Source organism: Coffea arabica, chromosome 7c, assembly GCF_036785885.1.
Source record: "Coffea arabica cultivar ET-39 chromosome 7c, Coffea Arabica ET-39 HiFi, whole genome shotgun sequence".
Classification (NCBI taxonomy): Eukaryota; Viridiplantae; Streptophyta; class Magnoliopsida; order Gentianales; family Rubiaceae; genus Coffea; species Coffea arabica.
In genome coordinates, this window is record NC_092322.1 from 19,649,952 (window position 1) to 19,666,855 (window position 16,904).

Here is a 16,904-nt window from a genome sequence, read left to right on the forward strand (position 1 = left end):
TAATGCAACTAATTTTCTTAGCAAACTTATTTGTGCCTTGAAAAGATTTGCTTTCTTTTGTTTGAGAAAACTTTTGTTTTTCATTTTGGAGAACCTCGTTCAAGTCATTAATTCTTTTCTTTAACAAATTTTGTTCCTCCAACATTTTTTCATAAAACTTTGTTTTCTCTTCCAACTTCCTTTTCAAATTATTTTTGCAATCAAAAACACCTTTTTGATTTTTTAAATCATCATTTTCCATTCTCAAACATTTGTTTTCTTGAAAAAGTTTGGAGTTTTCTTCCAACAAATCATTTATTTTTGTTTTCAAATCTTTATTTTTAGCATAAGATTTTTTCAAACTTTTATGCATTTTAATCATAAGAGTTTTCACATCATCATCTTCATTATCTTCATCACAAGAAGAGTGATAAGAACTTACCTCATCTTCTCCAACGGCCATTAGTGCCATTTGGGCCAACTCTTCTTTTTCTCTTTTTGAATTGCATTCATCCCATGTAATTTTGCAATCTCCTCTTGAACATCTCTTGTTGAAGATTTTCTTGAAACTTTTGATGTGAGGAGTTATATCATTGTCCACTTCCATGATTTCATTACCCATGAAGGATGGGTTATCCCCCACTTGAGATGCTTTAAAAGCTATGCCTCTCTTATACATTCTTGCATTTTCTTCCTCTTGCACTTTGAATTCCAGCTTTAATTCATAAGAGGTTAGGGTATCCACAAGAGATTCAATGGACATAGAATTTAAATCCTTTGCCTCTTCTATAGCATTTATTTTGTTTTCCCATTCTTTTGGCAAGGCATTCAAAATCTTTCTATTTTTCTCACCCAAAGAATATTCTTTTCCAAGCAATTTAAGATCTTCAATAATGTCATAAAATCTACTACACATCTTATCAACATTTTCAAGAGGATGCATTTTGAAAAATTCATATTGAGAAACAAGTAAAGATTTCTTTTGTTCTTTAATATCTTGATTACCTTCATGAAATACACACAATTTATCCCAAATATCTTTAGCTGATTTACAACCTTTAATCCTACTAGATTCATTTACATCTAATGCATTGTACAATATACACATGGCCTTGGCATTCAAAGAAAGGTATCTCTTGTCTTTTTCATTCAATTCTTGTCTAGTCTTTAATCTACTCAAATTGGTGATAGAGTCAACTATTCTAGATTCATAAGGACCATCTTCTACCACATACCATAATTCAATGTAAACAGATTGTAAGAAAATCATCATTCTTTGTTTCCACATGCTAAAATGAGAACCATTAAACATAGGTGGTCTATCAATAGATTGCCCTTCTAAAAAAGAAACTTTTATGGTTGCCATGATCTTTACTCTAAGTGGTTAAGCTTGATCAAAAGAGACCAAGCTCTGATACCAATTGTAAGGCCTGGTGCAACCCAATGAGTACAAACAATTTCACAATGATGCACAAAGATATATCAAATTTAAGCACAATAAAGAAAACTTAATTAAAAAGAAAAGATAAGAAATGCAAACCAAATATCAATCCAATAGCCTCTTCAATTGATGGCGATGCTAACCAAGATGTACAAGTGAAGGTTCACTCCTTCCTCACCCCAAACACTCTTTGGTTGAGCCAAGGAGTTTTACAACAATTCTAGTTAACCCTCAACAACCTACACTTGAAAGATCACTCACCCAATTAAGAACTATTTTATACAAATGAGGCAACCTTCACCAAGGTTTTACCACTCCAAGTGATAGGTTCACCTTCACCAAGGTTTTCACTTGAGCAACCTCACAACCCAACTTTCCCAACCCCTTATACAACCAACAAAGAATCTTTCTACTCAAAAATCTCACTTGTAAGCTTGTATTTTGTGTTGGCAAAAGTCTCTAGTCTTCTTGTGCTTTGGGGTTTTTATAGAAGGTGAGAAATGGCTCCAAAAGACTCTCCAACGGTCAAATATTAATTGCTGTCAAAACTAGCCGTTGGCCTGTCGGACGTCCGAACCCTGCGTCCGAACGTAGGCAGAGAGTCATCAAATCTTTGCGAAATTTCTCGGACGTCCGATGCGATCGATGTGCGTCCGAGGCGTGCGTCCGATCCTTCCGGACGTCCGATGCTTCTTCACGAGCGTCCGACAGAGTTTCCTTCTTGATGTTTTTCATCCTTTCGGACGTCCGATAGTTTCCTTTTGGTCGTCCGACATGAGTGACCTGATTTTGCTTCTTCATTTGGTTGGTTTTCTTTCCTTGACACCATTGAACTTGATTCTAACAAATTTCTCACATAAAAACATTAGACCAAATCTACATTTTGGTTTGTTAATCATCAAAACCAAGGATTGATCGACCAAGGTCAACAATCTCCCCCTTTTTGATGATGACAAACAAAATGAAGATTTCTTTTATCAAATAAGTTCAAATAAAGCTCCCCCTTAGAAAGTGCCAACATGCAAAGAAATTTCAATAAATCCTACTCCCCCTTTTGGCATCAATCAAAAAGCAAACTCCCCCTTTATTTTTCAAGTCAAGACCATAATAGGGTCCTTGGGAGTTATTACAACATGATCTAGCAATCCACGTGGATTTCATACCTTTTCTCATATTTTTCTTTACATAGCAATCATTTTGCATGTGTCCAAATTGGCAACAAAAGTGACACATGATAGAAGTATTTTGCACATAAGTGGATTTAATGCAACTAATTTTCTTAGCAAACTTATTTGTGCCTTGAAAAGATTTGCTTTCTTTTGTTTGAGAAAACTTTTGTTTTTCATTTTGGAGAACCTCGTTCAAGTCATTAATTCTTTTCTTTAACAAATTTTGTTCCTCCAACATTTTTTCATAAAACTTTGTTTTCTCTTCCAACTTCCTTTTCAAATTATTTTTGCAATCAAAAACACCTTTTTGATTTTTTAAATCATCATTTTCCATTCTCAAACATTTGTTTTCTTGAAAAAGTTTGGAGTTTTCTTCCAACAAATCATTTATTTTTGTTTTCAAATCTTTATTTTTAGCATAAGATTTTTTCAAACTTTTATGCATTTTAATCATAAGAGTTTTCACATCATCATCTTCATTATCTTCATCACAAGAAGAGTGATAAGAACTTACCTCATCTTCTCCAACGGCCATTAGTGCCATTTGGGCCAACTCTTCTTTTTCTCTTTTTGAATTGCATTCATCCCATGTAATTTTGCAATCTCCTCTTGAACATCTCTTGTTGAAGATTTTCTTGAAACTTTTGATGTGAGGAGTTATATCATTGTCCACTTCCATGATTTCATTACCCATGAAGGATGGGTTATCCCCCACTTGAGATGCTTTAAAAGCTATGCCTCTCTTATACATTCTTGCATTTTCTTCCTCTTGCACTTTGAATTCCAGCTTTAATTCATAAGAGGTTAGGGTATCCACAAGAGATTCAATGGACATAGAATTTAAATCCTTTGCCTCTTCTATAGCATTTATTTTGTTTTCCCATTCTTTTGGCAAGGCATTCAAAATCTTTCTATTTTTCTCACCCAAAGAATATTCTTTTCCAAGCAATTTAAGATCTTCAATAATGTCATAAAATCTACTACACATCTTATCAACATTTTCAAGAGGATGCATTTTGAAAAATTCATATTGAGAAACAAGTAAAGATTTCTTTTGTTCTTTAATATCTTGATTACCTTCATGAAATACACACAATTTATCCCAAATATCTTTAGCTGATTTACAACCTTTAATCCTACTAGATTCATTTACATCTAATGCATTGTACAATATACACATGGCCTTGGCATTCAAAGAAAGGTATCTCTTGTCTTTTTCATTCAATTCTTGTCTAGTCTTTAATCTACTCAAATTGGTGATAGAGTCAACTATTCTAGATTCATAAGGACCATCTTCTACCACATACCATAATTCAATGTAAACAGATTGTAAGAAAATCATCATTCTTTGTTTCCACATGCTAAAATGAGAACCATTAAACATAGGTGGTCTATCAATAGATTGCCCTTCTAAAAAAGAAACTTTTATGGTTGGCATGATCTTTACTCTAAGCGGTTAAGGTTGATCAAAAGAGACCAAGCTCTGATACCAATTGTAAGGCCTGGTGCAACCCAATGAGTACAAACAATTTCACAATGATGCACAAAGATATATCAAATTTAAGCACAATAAAGAAAACTTAATTAAAAAGAAAAGATAAGAAATGCAAACCAAATATCAATCCAATAGCCTCTTCAATTGATGGCGATGCTAACCAAGATGTACAAGTGAAGGTTCACTCCTTCCTCACCCCAAACACTCTTTGGTTGAGCCAAGGAGTTTTACAACAATTCTAGTTAACCCTCAACAACCTACACTTGAAAGATCACTCACCCAATTAAGAACTATTTTATACAAATGAGGCAACCTTCACCAAGGTTTTACCACTCCAAGTGATAGGTTCACCTTCACCAAGGTTTTCACTTGAGCAAGCTCACAACCCAACTTTCCCAACCCCTTATACAACCAACAAAGAATCTTTCTACTCAAAAATCTCACTTGTAAGCTTGTATTTTGTGTTGGCAAAAGTCTCTAGTCTTCTTGTGCTTTGGGGTTTTTATAGAAGGTGAGAAATGGCTCCAAAAGACTCTCCAACGGTCAAATATTAATTTCTGTCAAAACTAGCCGTTGGCCTGTCGGACGTCCGAACCCTGCGTCCGAACGTAGGCAGAGAGTCATCAAATCTTTGCGAAATTTCTCGGACGTCCGATGCGATCGATGTGCGTCCGAGGCGTGCGTCCGATCCTTCCGGACGTCCGATGCTTCCTCACGAGCGTCCGACAGAGTTTCCTTCTTGATGTTCTTCATCCTTTCGGACGTCCGATAGTTTCCTTTTGGCCGTCCGACATGAGTGACCTGATTTTGCTTCTTCATTTGGTTGGTTTTCTTTCCTTGACACCATTGAACCTGATTCTAACAAATTTCTCACATAAAAACATTAGACCAAATCTACATTTTGGTTTGTTAATCATCAAAACCAAGGATTGATCGACCAAGGTCAACACCACGTCGGCTTTGGGGGGTTGGGATTTGGGTAGTTAAGTCCCTAGGAGCAATCCAAGAGTTGCCGGCTTTTGGGTTGATTTCTGGGATTAGGTTTAATTAGTCAAATTTCGTTTCTCAAAAGAAGAAAAACAATGGTAGTAATCTGCCGGCGTCAGCAAAAGACAAGAAACTTCCGCTTGGGTCGTCTTTCTCTAGGCTTGTGGGGGGTCTTCACCGCTTAGTAGCAGCGGGTCCAATGGACTTGGCCCCTGTCGGGGTTTCTATCCCACATCGGCTTTGGGGAGGTTGGAATTTCGGTAGCTAAGTCCCTGGGAGCAATCCAAGAGTTGCCGGCTTTTGGATTGACTTCTGAAATTAGGTTTAATTAATCAAATTTCATTTCTCGAAAGAAGTTGCAATGCGTTTAAATTTCCTACAGGTTGTCCCACGCGAAATTCAACATTGGTTACATTGCTGTGCCGTTACAAATGTGGTGGTGCCGGGTGCGGCAGGGTGCATTCGGCTTTACTTAAGGAAGGAGCACCTCGTACGGTTCCTACCACAGAATCGTCCCTCTGCATTTGCCCAAAATTGGCATCGTTTCCACGCGGTCTAATAATTGATGTCCCTTGGAAATGCATTTAGGCCAAGAGTTGGCAAAAAGCCAAAAAGTTGATTTGTCTAGGCCCGGGGCAGGGGCCCTTTCATCATAAAGTCTCCACGAAACAGAACAAGACAAGATCAGTGTCTTGCAAAGCTGCAAAATGGAAAAGAAGAAAGAGTCTCGCCGACAATATTTGACTATTTTCAGAGCGCATAGAAGATACAAGAATGGAGATACCTCGGTCATCCGGTCAAAAATGGATTGACGGATCGGATTGAGATCTGAATAAAATAAATGACCTGCTAATCCGAACATGATTTGTCAATTCAAAACGGGTCAAAATATATGATCCCAACTCGAAAATTTCGGATTGATGGATTAGCAGGTCAACCCAAAATGATCTGAAACATAATTTCAATTTACTAGTTTATTACTGTAGTTTCTAACAGAACCAATTTTGCACAAGGCTAATTACATAATCAAGTAATAAAAATCTACATAAAACAACTTCAAATCAAATCTAAAATCAATTAAAATACTGTAAAAGTATTTTATTCCAAATCAAATCTAAAATAAATTAAGATAGGAATAATTACAGAAACCTCCTATGAGATTTCTGATACTAGCACTCACCTCCCCTGTGATTTAGAAAATAGCACTTACCATCTTTGAACTTAAAGTTTGTGTTGCAGATTCAGTCTATGCCAAAAAAGTTATCGTTAAAATTTTTTTTAAAGAGTGAGATGAAAAATTTGTACCAGATTTGCCCTTCATGTTGTTTGCCAATTGTATTAACAGAGAAATGATAAAATATAAAAAGCTATTAAGAATTAGCAAAATTCAAGGGGTGTAAGCATAGTTGTTAGGATTGCGATCCGGATCGTAGGATCGTACGATCCTGCGATCCGAATTAAGATTAACGATCCAACCTACGATCTTGATACGATCCTACTATTTTCAATAAATTAAATAACAATTTTAGTATTTTGACTATATCTTTGTGTAGAAAACTCGAAATTGAGTGTCATTTGTTGCATTTTAAACTATATTCACAGTGCTTTAAATCCATGTAAATAATTAAGCCCAATTCCAAACCTAGAAAATTTGATGAATCTTTAAATTTGACTCATATAATTCACTAAAGTGAATAAATGATCTTTGTTATAGGTTATCACATGGAACTAGTGTTTTGTGTCTTTATTATAATAAATTAATATGGTTTAGAGCCTTTAGAAATGAATTAACCTTAATTAACAATATAATTATATTGATTGCACATGAATTACATTATTTGTTACTATATTTATAAATTGTAAACTTAAAAATTATAAATATGACAATTTATTACATTTTTTGTAAGATCTACCGATTCTACGATCCGATCTTGCAAACCAAAAAATGATACTAGATAGGATCCCGATTTTGAAAACCTTAGGTGTAAGTGCAATTGAATGAAATTTACCAACAATAATACATCAAGCATCGGTGGATACTAACGGCTAGTTAAATGACTATATATCCAGGTTCTTGCAGCAAAGTTTATAAAAAATACACGTCACTTTTTAAATTCTCTATTAGTAATATGAATAGCTATTTGTAAGGGTAACATAACTACTTATGTTGACAGCACCAATCATATACAAAAAATATATATATATATCGTTGAACAATCAGTTAATTAACAGTATACTTAAGCATCACTAAAAGTTACTGAGTATGAGATAAGTTTAATTACAAGTAATTAGAAGTGCATATTTATAAGATAAAGTTATCTTTAGTAAATGAAAATTGCAGTAAGTGCATTAGAACCACATACTAAAACTGCTGCTGCTGTTGATATTTCCAGATTATAGGGTTATAATTGTATTAATGGAAAGAGATGTAGCAACTTGAGAAGTAGTAATGGGCTGAACTAGAGGAGGTTTTGAAATAGAAATAATTTGAGTAGATATATTTGTGCAAGTTCTCTTTATACTTATTTTAGTAGAAACTTTAGAATTGCTTACTGGCCTTCCTCTCTGCAGTTGTATAAAATTAGACTTAAATTGACTGGTTTGAAGAGCATAATATAAAAACATGTACGCTGTTTTCTCCCCCCAATTGACACCATTCCTTAGTTTTGCTTATAATGACTAATAATGCTAAAAGTTAGAGTAATCTAATTTAATTAGTCACTCAATTTGTTGACAAAAAATAAATTTTCTCTTTCATTAAGCTTCTGCAATTAGTTAGGGTATAAAAATAAAATCATACAATTTATTGTTACTAATAGGTCTAATTTCCTCCTAGGGCAGGTTAGTGCAGTTTTAGAATCATAGGGGAGGTGAGTGCTAGTGTCAGAAACCTCAGGGGAGGTTTCTGCAATTATCCCATTAAGATACTATAAAAATAGAAAATAATGTAATAGATCATTTGTCCAAATATAATAATTCCAACTTCACACTCGTTAAACAAATTCATTTAGGATTAAGTGGTTATTGCCTTTCGGAAAAAAAAGAATAACTTAGTTCAGTTAGATAAAATATTTTTATATTTATTAAGTTATTTTTAATTCATAAACGAGTTATTGGGCCAACCCGTGGGTGACTTGAATTTGATTTATTTTTTTTCTGGTTCATCGGATTCGACGCGATTCTGACATGAACCTGCGAAGCATCAACCAAAACCTATTAATTTCGTGTTAGTTTCGTGTCATGTTTTCAAGTCGTGTCGAAAATTGCCACCCCTAGTTTGTCATATAAGTCGAGCTTTCGTAAGTTCAAGCTCAACTCATTTAATTAGTAATATTCTTGGATTTCGGGCCATAAATTTCGGCTTAATAAATATGAAGATCATATTCAACTCATAAAATATTCTGGTTTTGAGCCTTATTCGTATTTAGTCCAAACTCACTTATTACTCCTCAATTTTCTTAATATAATTACTATACTATTAAGTTGTAAAATTAATTTAATATTCATAGGACTATAATATTAAAATTAAACATAAACAAGTAAGAATTTTTAAAAAGTACATAAATAAAAAAATTTTCAACAATATTTATATTTAATTCGTTCAAAATACATGGAAAATAGTAATAAAACATGCTGTCATAAACCAATACATCTTCAAAGGTTGGAATTTCTTCATAGCCTTGTAACTTAAATCCAAATATACTTGATGATTTGTGTTTTTAGACCAAAAGAAATCAACCAATATTATACCAATATAATAATTTATTCAACCAATAAGAAAAATTAGAATTTCAATTATGCATTATCAATATTGACTCTCAAGAAAGTTAGTAGAGAAGTTTTCAGATGTCTTTTTGTGTTTTGTAATTTGTATATATTTAGTATTTAGTAATAATATGTTTGAATATATAATTATATATAATATCAAAATATAAATATTATATATATCATTATATATATGTGTAATTAAAGGATTGGGCCTATATTGAATTTGAGCCTAATGAGCCCCAATCTCGACTCATATTTAATTCGGACCCATTGTTTAGGCTCAAATTCAGACTGGCTCACTGAAAGGTCGGGTTCATTGAATTTTTTCTCCAGCCAAATGAGTCGTTCGGACTGGTCCAACCCCATTGACAGTTCTAGAGATATCCTCTAGGACTTGTGCAATGATAATCCTCAAGGCATTGGTTGTGTAGAGCAGAATAGTTAGTGTTTCGTTAAGATGTAGTTTTATTTAAACATGTATTCAATTGCAAATAAGCAATGACTGTGAATTTATAAGCTATAGATCGAAAAGTGTGTGCACTAATTAGTTTATTCATAGAGAATGATAAATTTACCAAGAGTTTTTCAGTCATAAAAAAGTAGTTGTGAGTTTCAATAAAAGAACGGTAAATTTTACTTAAAAATTGGAATGGTTTGCATGAAAAAATGGTAAGATATGTTAATAATGTAATAAATTATGCTTGAACAATTAGTAACTTCTGTATAACAAACGGTAAGTTTTGCTTGAAAATTAGTAAGATATGTTGTATATAAAAAATGATAAGTTTTGAAGAAAAAGTGATATTTTTACTAAAAATTTAATAAGATTGTTATTTAAAGAGTAAGTTACATAAATTGTGAAATTCATTTCTTTTATACAAAAACTTACTACTGGTTATACTCAATTTACTGCCACAATTCTGTCCCTAGTGAAACTTATAATAGCATATTAAAACCTACATGTCGTATTACATTAGTCACTCATTTGTGAATTTTGGCAACTCTTCCTCACTTCAGACTTTTCCAACACTTGAAGGAACTTTAAGCCTCAACTTCTGGTGTTTGAGGAAGATTTGTACTTTTCCAAAATTTTACCATACAAATCATCTTCTTAGTGGGTCTATGGACAAAGATGTTTTGGTCTTTGACAAGCTTAGGTGAATTCTCAGTAGCCACTGCTTATCATTTAGTTAAACAATCTTGGGATCCATCTTTTGTATTTAAAAGGTCGGCATCCTAGGATACCTTTAAAGGTAGGTTTCTTAGGTATGTTTCTTCTTTTTTTCTTTTTTTTTTTCAAAACGGCAACTCTTAGGTATGTTTCTTCTTACTTCGTCTTTTATGCAATCATGAATCAACTTCCTTAATTTAGCAGATAACTTTGGTATTATTGCTGCCAACAGTTGCAGGTTGAGAGTCTAGTATCATATTTACTATTTGGTAGAGGTAGGTTGGATGGTTTACCTTTTGGGCATGTTATTTCTTGTTATCTTCATATTGTTTTACTTATATGTATTGAAGTACAATATCGAAAGAAAGGAAAAAATTGGGCAATATATCTGGAAGACTTTAGAAGCCTGAAGTTTGGATTACTAATTTAAGATGGTTGGCAAATACCTTTTCTAAGGGGATGCTTTATTTCTTCAATCTTCATGTTTTCAATTGGAAAATTCAAATGTTGGGCTAATATTTTAATGTCAGTCAAGATGATTTTTCATTAAAAAAGGGTGATTTTTCGTTGTTATGACTGTTAGTTTACTAGCAAATTCTTGTCCCAAAAATGATTTTAGCAATTTAGTCTTACTAATGGCTTTATGCTGGCTAATTGCTACGATTTTTTTCCTCCCTCCTATACAATAGTTCAAAGTACAATCAATTGCTTTTGACAAGAGAATTATAGTTAAAATCCATTATATTTCTAAATAGACAATCCTATACTAAATCATATATGATTTAAACGACAGAAACAAATTAATAAATAACTCACCTCTTTGCTATTTTAGGGATTCTTATGCCTGGGAAGAATTGTCATGATTTAGAATCATTTTTTTGAGGTGAACTCTTTCTTAATTGGTAGGGTTTGTGTTGTGACTTCCGCATATGAATTGGCTTTATAAGAATTGTTCAATTAATATGCGCGGAGTTTTGACAAGGATAATGATGGTTTTGATGGAAAAAATAGTTCAACTGTTAACTTTGAGCAATTTTGACTATGGTGTTTACATTCTGGTAAAATTACTACTATTTACTGCTTTAGTGTCAAAACCAAATGTTACAGTTATCGTAGATATTGTGAAAAATGAACGGTAAGCATTACTACAAACATTTACTGCTTTAGGATCCGTTATTATTGGAAATGCGCTTTGGCCCGAAAGTAGACCAAAGCTATCTGGCAACTTGCAACGGGGAAAGAAGGAAGAGTCAAAAGCTATCTAATATTTGACTGTTTTCAGGTGAATAGAAGGTACAACAATGGAGATATGCTACAGCAGTAGCCCTAGTTGCTTTGAGCTCGCTCTCGATTATCTGGGCTGGATCGAGAAGACATTCCAACATAAGTTCAGTGTTGATATCGATGAGGCATTCCAACATAAGTTCAATTTTAATATCGAACAGCTGGAGATCCGAGTGAGACTATTACAAAGCTTTAATCTGTATCTGACAAAGTGTAGGAGGAGGAGGAGGAACCATGAAACCTGTTTGGAGCAAGATGAGGAGGAGAGGGATGCTACTTCTTTCAGAATTCAAAATCTGATTATCAGAATAATGCCAGATCTTGAATTTGCTTGCAGCGAATGTTTGATTCATTCTTGTTCAACTGATTCGACTCAGATCGGAAGTGAGCTCACCAGATTCCGGGAAGCAATCAAGTTGTTTTTCGAGACACATATCAAGGAATCGTACATCAACTTTCTGTTGGAGTATTACTGGCTGAGAGATCCAGAACTAGTTATTGATTTCATTGATTCGGTTTCAAAGACTCTGGCGAAAATGAATGGATTCCATTTTGAACGCCTTGGAAAGAAGCTAATGTTATTGAAAAGTTTCATTCGGTTTGCCATGCTTCGCTGTGTCAAGGGCCAGCAACTGATAGATCTCTTGATTCACGCTGAAGTGATGGCTATGAATGCATTACGCCTGGCTTCTATACAGTGCTTTCACACAGATAATGAAGTATGGAATGAAACAAAACTTCAAATGTCTCGACTAATATGTGAGAAGATTAATCCCGGTGATCCCCAGGTCGGAGAAACTTACATCCATGTCTTGACTGCTGCAAAGCTATCAAGATCATCGGACATTTCAGATCTGGAGAAGAACAAGCATCTAGTGGCTGACTTTATGGATCGTCTCGTTCACAATATTAAGGAGCTGCTGAAATCTTGTACCAATATTCTCGTTCCGATTATGAATCAAATGCTAAAACTCCTTGAGGGGCTAAGATTCCTGAGAATGCTTCTCAGGCATCAGCAGAAGTTCAAAGAGCTATGCCATGAAATGAAGAATCTTATTGGAGTTGTGGCCTGTGATGCAGCGGTTGTAATTTTCTCTCTTTCTGTGAATCAAATCGAAGAAGGCTTGGCCAAGGAAACAGATCTTGCTCTTTTTCATTTGCTCAAAGTGCTCAAGTTAATTAGGGCAGAAGTTAAAAATCCAGTGACATCATTCTCGCCATTTGGTTTTCCCAGGACCAATGAGTTGGGCTCTATCGATTTTCTCCTTGAAAATCTGAAGGAACTAGAAAGTTGTAATGAGGCTGATGATTCAATTGCATTCTCAAAAGATCAAATCCACACAGTCCTAGAAGATTTCGTATGCTTAAGATCTTTCCTTGTCAAGATAGTAAACCAGCGCAACCGGAATGAAAAACTACAAGCTTTCTGGAGTCATGTAATGGAGATTGCATATAAAGCAGAGTTAGTTATCGACTGGACACTTGTTGGTGATGGAGGTGAATATTTTTTGGATGATGTTGCTAGAGATATCAATGTTATGAAGATTGAGGCTCAAGAGATCTATGATAGCATAAGCTACGTTGGTGAAACCAAAAGAGTTACCAACACTTTCACTTGCATGCCATCACAAGCTACTGCCGCCACGTACAATGAAGGTCTGGTGCTTCTCGACAGCGAGGTGGAAACTATCACTCAAAGACTTACAAAAGGGGCAAGGCAATTGGATGTTGTTCCCATTGTGGGTATGCCTGGGCTTGGCAAGACCACATTAGCCAATATAATTTACAGTTCTTCTTCAGTAATGTTGCATTTCCATATTCGTGCTTGGTGTATTGTTTCTCAAGTATATAGCGAGCACAACTTGTTAGTTCAGATATTGGGTAGTATTGGTTCTGGGAGTCCTGAACAATATCAAAAGGTGGATGAAGTTGATTTGGCTATCAAGCTAAAACAAGTATTGCTGAGAAATAGGTATCTCCTAGTTTTGGATGATTTGTGGGATGCTAAGGTATGGAATTTGTTGGAGAGATTATTGCCCGATGATGCCAACGGAAGCAGGATTCTCATCACGAGCAGATTGCAGAATTTGCCTCTGCAGTTCAAACCTGATAGCAAGGTCCACCATCTCCGCCGCCTTACCGATGAAGAGAGTTGGAATTTGCTGCAGAAAAAGCTATTTGGCAAACAAGGTTGTCCTCCAAGACTAAGTGGAGTTACATCTCAAATAGCAAAATCTTTTAGGGGCTTACCTCTCACAGTTGTCCTAGTTGCTGGAATTCTTGCTAATACTACAGAAGACTGCTGGGAAGAAGTTGCAAAGAGTCTACCTTCCAGTATTGTCCTTGATGATGAATACTGCATAAAGACACTTGAGCTGAGTTACAGTCATTTACCGGATGATTTGAAGCCATGCCTTCTTTACTTTGGTGCGTTTAAAGAAGACGAAAATGTTCCTGTCCGAAGGTTGTCATGGCTTTGGATCTCTGAGGGATTCGTACGAAAGACTGAAGGAAAGAGCTAAGAGGATGTGGCAGACAACTACTTGAAGGATCTGATTGATAGAAGTTTAGTTATGGTTTCTAAACAAAGAACCATTGGTGGTGCTAAAGCCTGCCGACTTCATGATTTGGTACATGAGTTTTGTGTGAAAAAAGCCAAAGAAGAAAACTTTCTACATGTTTTGCATGGTCGGAATGATCGTTTTATTCTTACTGGTCCAAGCAACCCCCTCCGAGTTTGTGATCAAAATGGCAGGAATTTGATGATTTGGGAGTTAATGCTAGAATTTCCCAATGTACGCAGTTTGTTATTGTTTAAGGAGGATGATTTGGGATTTTGGTTACCTAAACTTCTTAGAGTGTTGGATTTGGGGGAATTGGAGTTTGGTGCATATTTTCCCATGGAAGTATTTTTGCTTGCTCACTTGAGATACTTGGCTCTTAGTATTGGAGGAACAAATTTCATCCCAGCTGCAATAGCAAACCTCTCAAGTTACAAACTTTTCTGCTACGAGGAAACAATGCTGATTATTTGTTACCCAAGACTATCTGGAACATTAAGACATTGAGGCATCTATGGACTACATATTCCTATGCTGGTTTCATTTTTCCTGTTGAAAATCTTGAAGTATGCCCAGGCTTAATTCATTTAGACACTTTAAGCCTTGCCATTGATCCCTCCTCTCAAAGCTTGCAAAAGATACTGACAAAGTTACCAAACATCCGCAGGCTAAGATGTACAATGACGACATCAAGAGAAGAACCTACCAGAATTGCCGGTGGGATTCCCTTGTTTGACTATTTTAGTGAACTGCAATCACTTGCTCTGCATTCCTTTCATGGATATGGATTTAAATTCCCATTGAATTTGAAGAAGTTGACTCTCTCTTACATTGAGCAGCCATGGAGTGAAATTTCAACAATTGGAAAGTTGCCCAAACTTGAAGTGCTTAAATTACTCGATGGCTCCTTCGTTGGGGAAGAATGGGAAATGAAAGAAGGGGAGTTCCCTAGCCTCCGAGTCTTGAAATTGAGAGGCTTGCGGGACTTTTGCAGCTGGACTGCATCTTTTGATAATTTTCCCCGTCTTGAGAAATTGGTTGTGCATAGTTGTCTGATGTTGGAAGAGGTGCCTTCTTGTTTAGGGGAATGTCCGGCTCTTGAAGTGATTGAGGTGAGCGGGTGTAGTGAGTCTGTTGCAAGTTCAGTGAAGCAAATTCAACAAGAACAGATAGATATGGGAAATGAAGTTCTAAAGATCTTAATTGAAAACTGTGTTGATGCATGGAGTTCCAGCGAAGAAGATGAAGAGTCGAGTCCCTAAAAACAGAGTCAATCCCCTCACGAGTGTAATTCAAGTTTCTTGAAAGCAATTTCTGGAGCTTCCATTTTTTTTTTTCCCATTTTGTTTGACTTGATGCAGCTAGCCACAAAATCTCAATTCCTTTTTTAATTCTGCTACAGATTGATATGATGCTTATAGTTAGCTGAGCCAAGTCGATATGCAAGACACACTTTTCCTTCTTTGTATTTCAGTTAGAGTAGTATAGAAACTTTTAAATTGCTTCTATTTTTCCTCAACAAAGAACCATACACTCAATTAATGGATATGTTAAAACATCCTTTTTTTTTTTGCAACAAATATTAAGAAGGTACAGGAAAAAAGGAAAAAAAAAAACTTGGCTATGTTACTTTTTACCTTTGCAAGTATTGTATATTTAAGAAGTTACATATTATGTGGGAAGGTGTGCTTAAATCACGGACTTGGGTTCCTTTTCATTTTCTACTATGCACATCTAGTAGAATTAATTAACATATCTAATCTATTGGAGAATGGGGAGGTTTTCAATTGGGCTCTAACTGCTGATGTGGCACGCTTCCACTGGTTGATTGGTGGTCGTCCGGCCGTGGTTCTTTCCTCTTGATGGTCGTCCAGCCCATTTGACAATTGGATGCCTAGCAATTGCTTTTGTTTCTTTGTTTGTTGTTTGCTGGGGAGTGTTCCGACAACATTTGGTCCCACGTTGCCGGCTAAATCGCAAATATTAATTCTTATCTTTTATCTTTTATTGTAATTATTGCTTTAACCGTATTGATTATTATTAGTTACTAATTAATTGTTAGTAACTAATTAATGATGTCATTTTTTTATTGTCACTTTTTTTTACCCAATAAATCGCATTTAATTCATAACTTTGTGCAATTATTAAAAAAAAAATTTTTTTGGGTTGTCCAAAGAATCTCGCTTGGTTACCTTTTTTCCCACATTCTTTTAAGAAAATGCCCTCTTTTTTTTTTTTGGGGTTCCCCAACAAGTCAGCTTTACTCATCAACTTTTTTTCAATTCATTTTTTATTAATTAAGCTTTGGTTTCGGGATTTTTAGTCGGCCAAATTGCATTTAATTACCGACTTTATAATTATTATTATGTTTTTTTACCTAACAAATCACATTGAATTATCAGTTGTATGTAGTTATTAGCCAAAAAAACAGTCGCTTTTTTTGGGTTGCGGATCAAATCATATTTGGTTGCCCTTTTCAACAATTAGTGATTGCAAATTAATTAATTAGTATTGTTACTTTTTTGTTGCATAGAGAATCGCAATTAATTACCAAATTGTTGCTGTTAGTTGTTACTCAATTAATATGTCAACATTGCTCCGCCTTGAGAAAAACGTTTCTCGTTGGTCTTTTCTTCTTTGCTTTTGGTCATCTTAATAATTAAATGATTCATAATTAGCTAATCTTATAAATTAATAACTAATTAATTGTGTCTTTTTAAATTGACTTTTTTTTACCCAGCAAATCGTATTTACTTCATAACTTTTTGGCAATTATTAACCAAAAAATTTTTTTTCCCCAAAAAATCTCATTTAATCCCCTTTTCCCAAATTTCTTTAAGAAAATGCCCTTTTATTTTTTGGGTTGCCCAACAAATCAAGTTTAGTCATCGACTTTTTCCCAATTCATTTTATGTTAATTAAGTTCTGGTTTCACGGTTTTATTGCCAGGCAAATCGCATTTAATTACCAGTTGTTTGTAGTTATTAGCCTAAAAAATAGTCTCTTTTTTTTGTTACTGATCAGATCATATTTTGGTTGCCCTTTTTTG

The 16,904-nt window shown here is 34.8% G+C and overlaps 2 protein-coding genes across 2 annotated transcripts; both read left to right on the forward strand.

The window, feature by feature from the left end:
* The first annotated feature begins 11,311 nt into the window (after positions 1 to 11,311).
* Positions 11,312 to 13,816, forward strand: LOC113699705 (putative late blight resistance protein homolog R1B-17). The gene has a single exon (XM_027220063.1). It carries the CDS (start codon positions 11,312 to 11,314, stop codon positions 13,814 to 13,816), a length of 2,505 nt encoding a protein of 834 aa, XP_027075864.1.
* A 51-nt stretch (positions 13,817 to 13,867) lies between these two features.
* Positions 13,868 to 15,117, forward strand: LOC140010584 (putative late blight resistance protein homolog R1B-16). The gene is made up of 2 exons (XM_072057881.1): positions 13,868 to 14,089; positions 14,239 to 15,117. The coding sequence occupies exons 1-2, from the start codon at positions 13,868 to 13,870 to the stop codon at positions 15,115 to 15,117; spliced, it is 1,101 nt and encodes a 366-aa protein (XP_071913982.1).
* Positions 15,118 to 16,904: the final 1,787 nt, after the last annotated feature.

Excerpts from the sequence above, each read along its gene's own strand:
- LOC140010584 (XM_072057881.1), top strand. The coding sequence starts at position 13,868 with ATGGTTTCTAAACAAAGAACCATTGGTGGTGCTAAAGCCTGCCGACTT. Across the intron at positions 14,090-14,238 it reads TAATGCTAGAATTTCCCAAT|TATTGGAGGAACAAATTTCA; the intron begins GTACGCAGTTTG and ends CTTGGCTCTTAG.
- LOC113699705 (XM_027220063.1), top strand. The coding sequence starts at position 11,312 with ATGGAGATATGCTACAGCAGTAGCCCTAGTTGCTTTGAGCTCGCTCTC.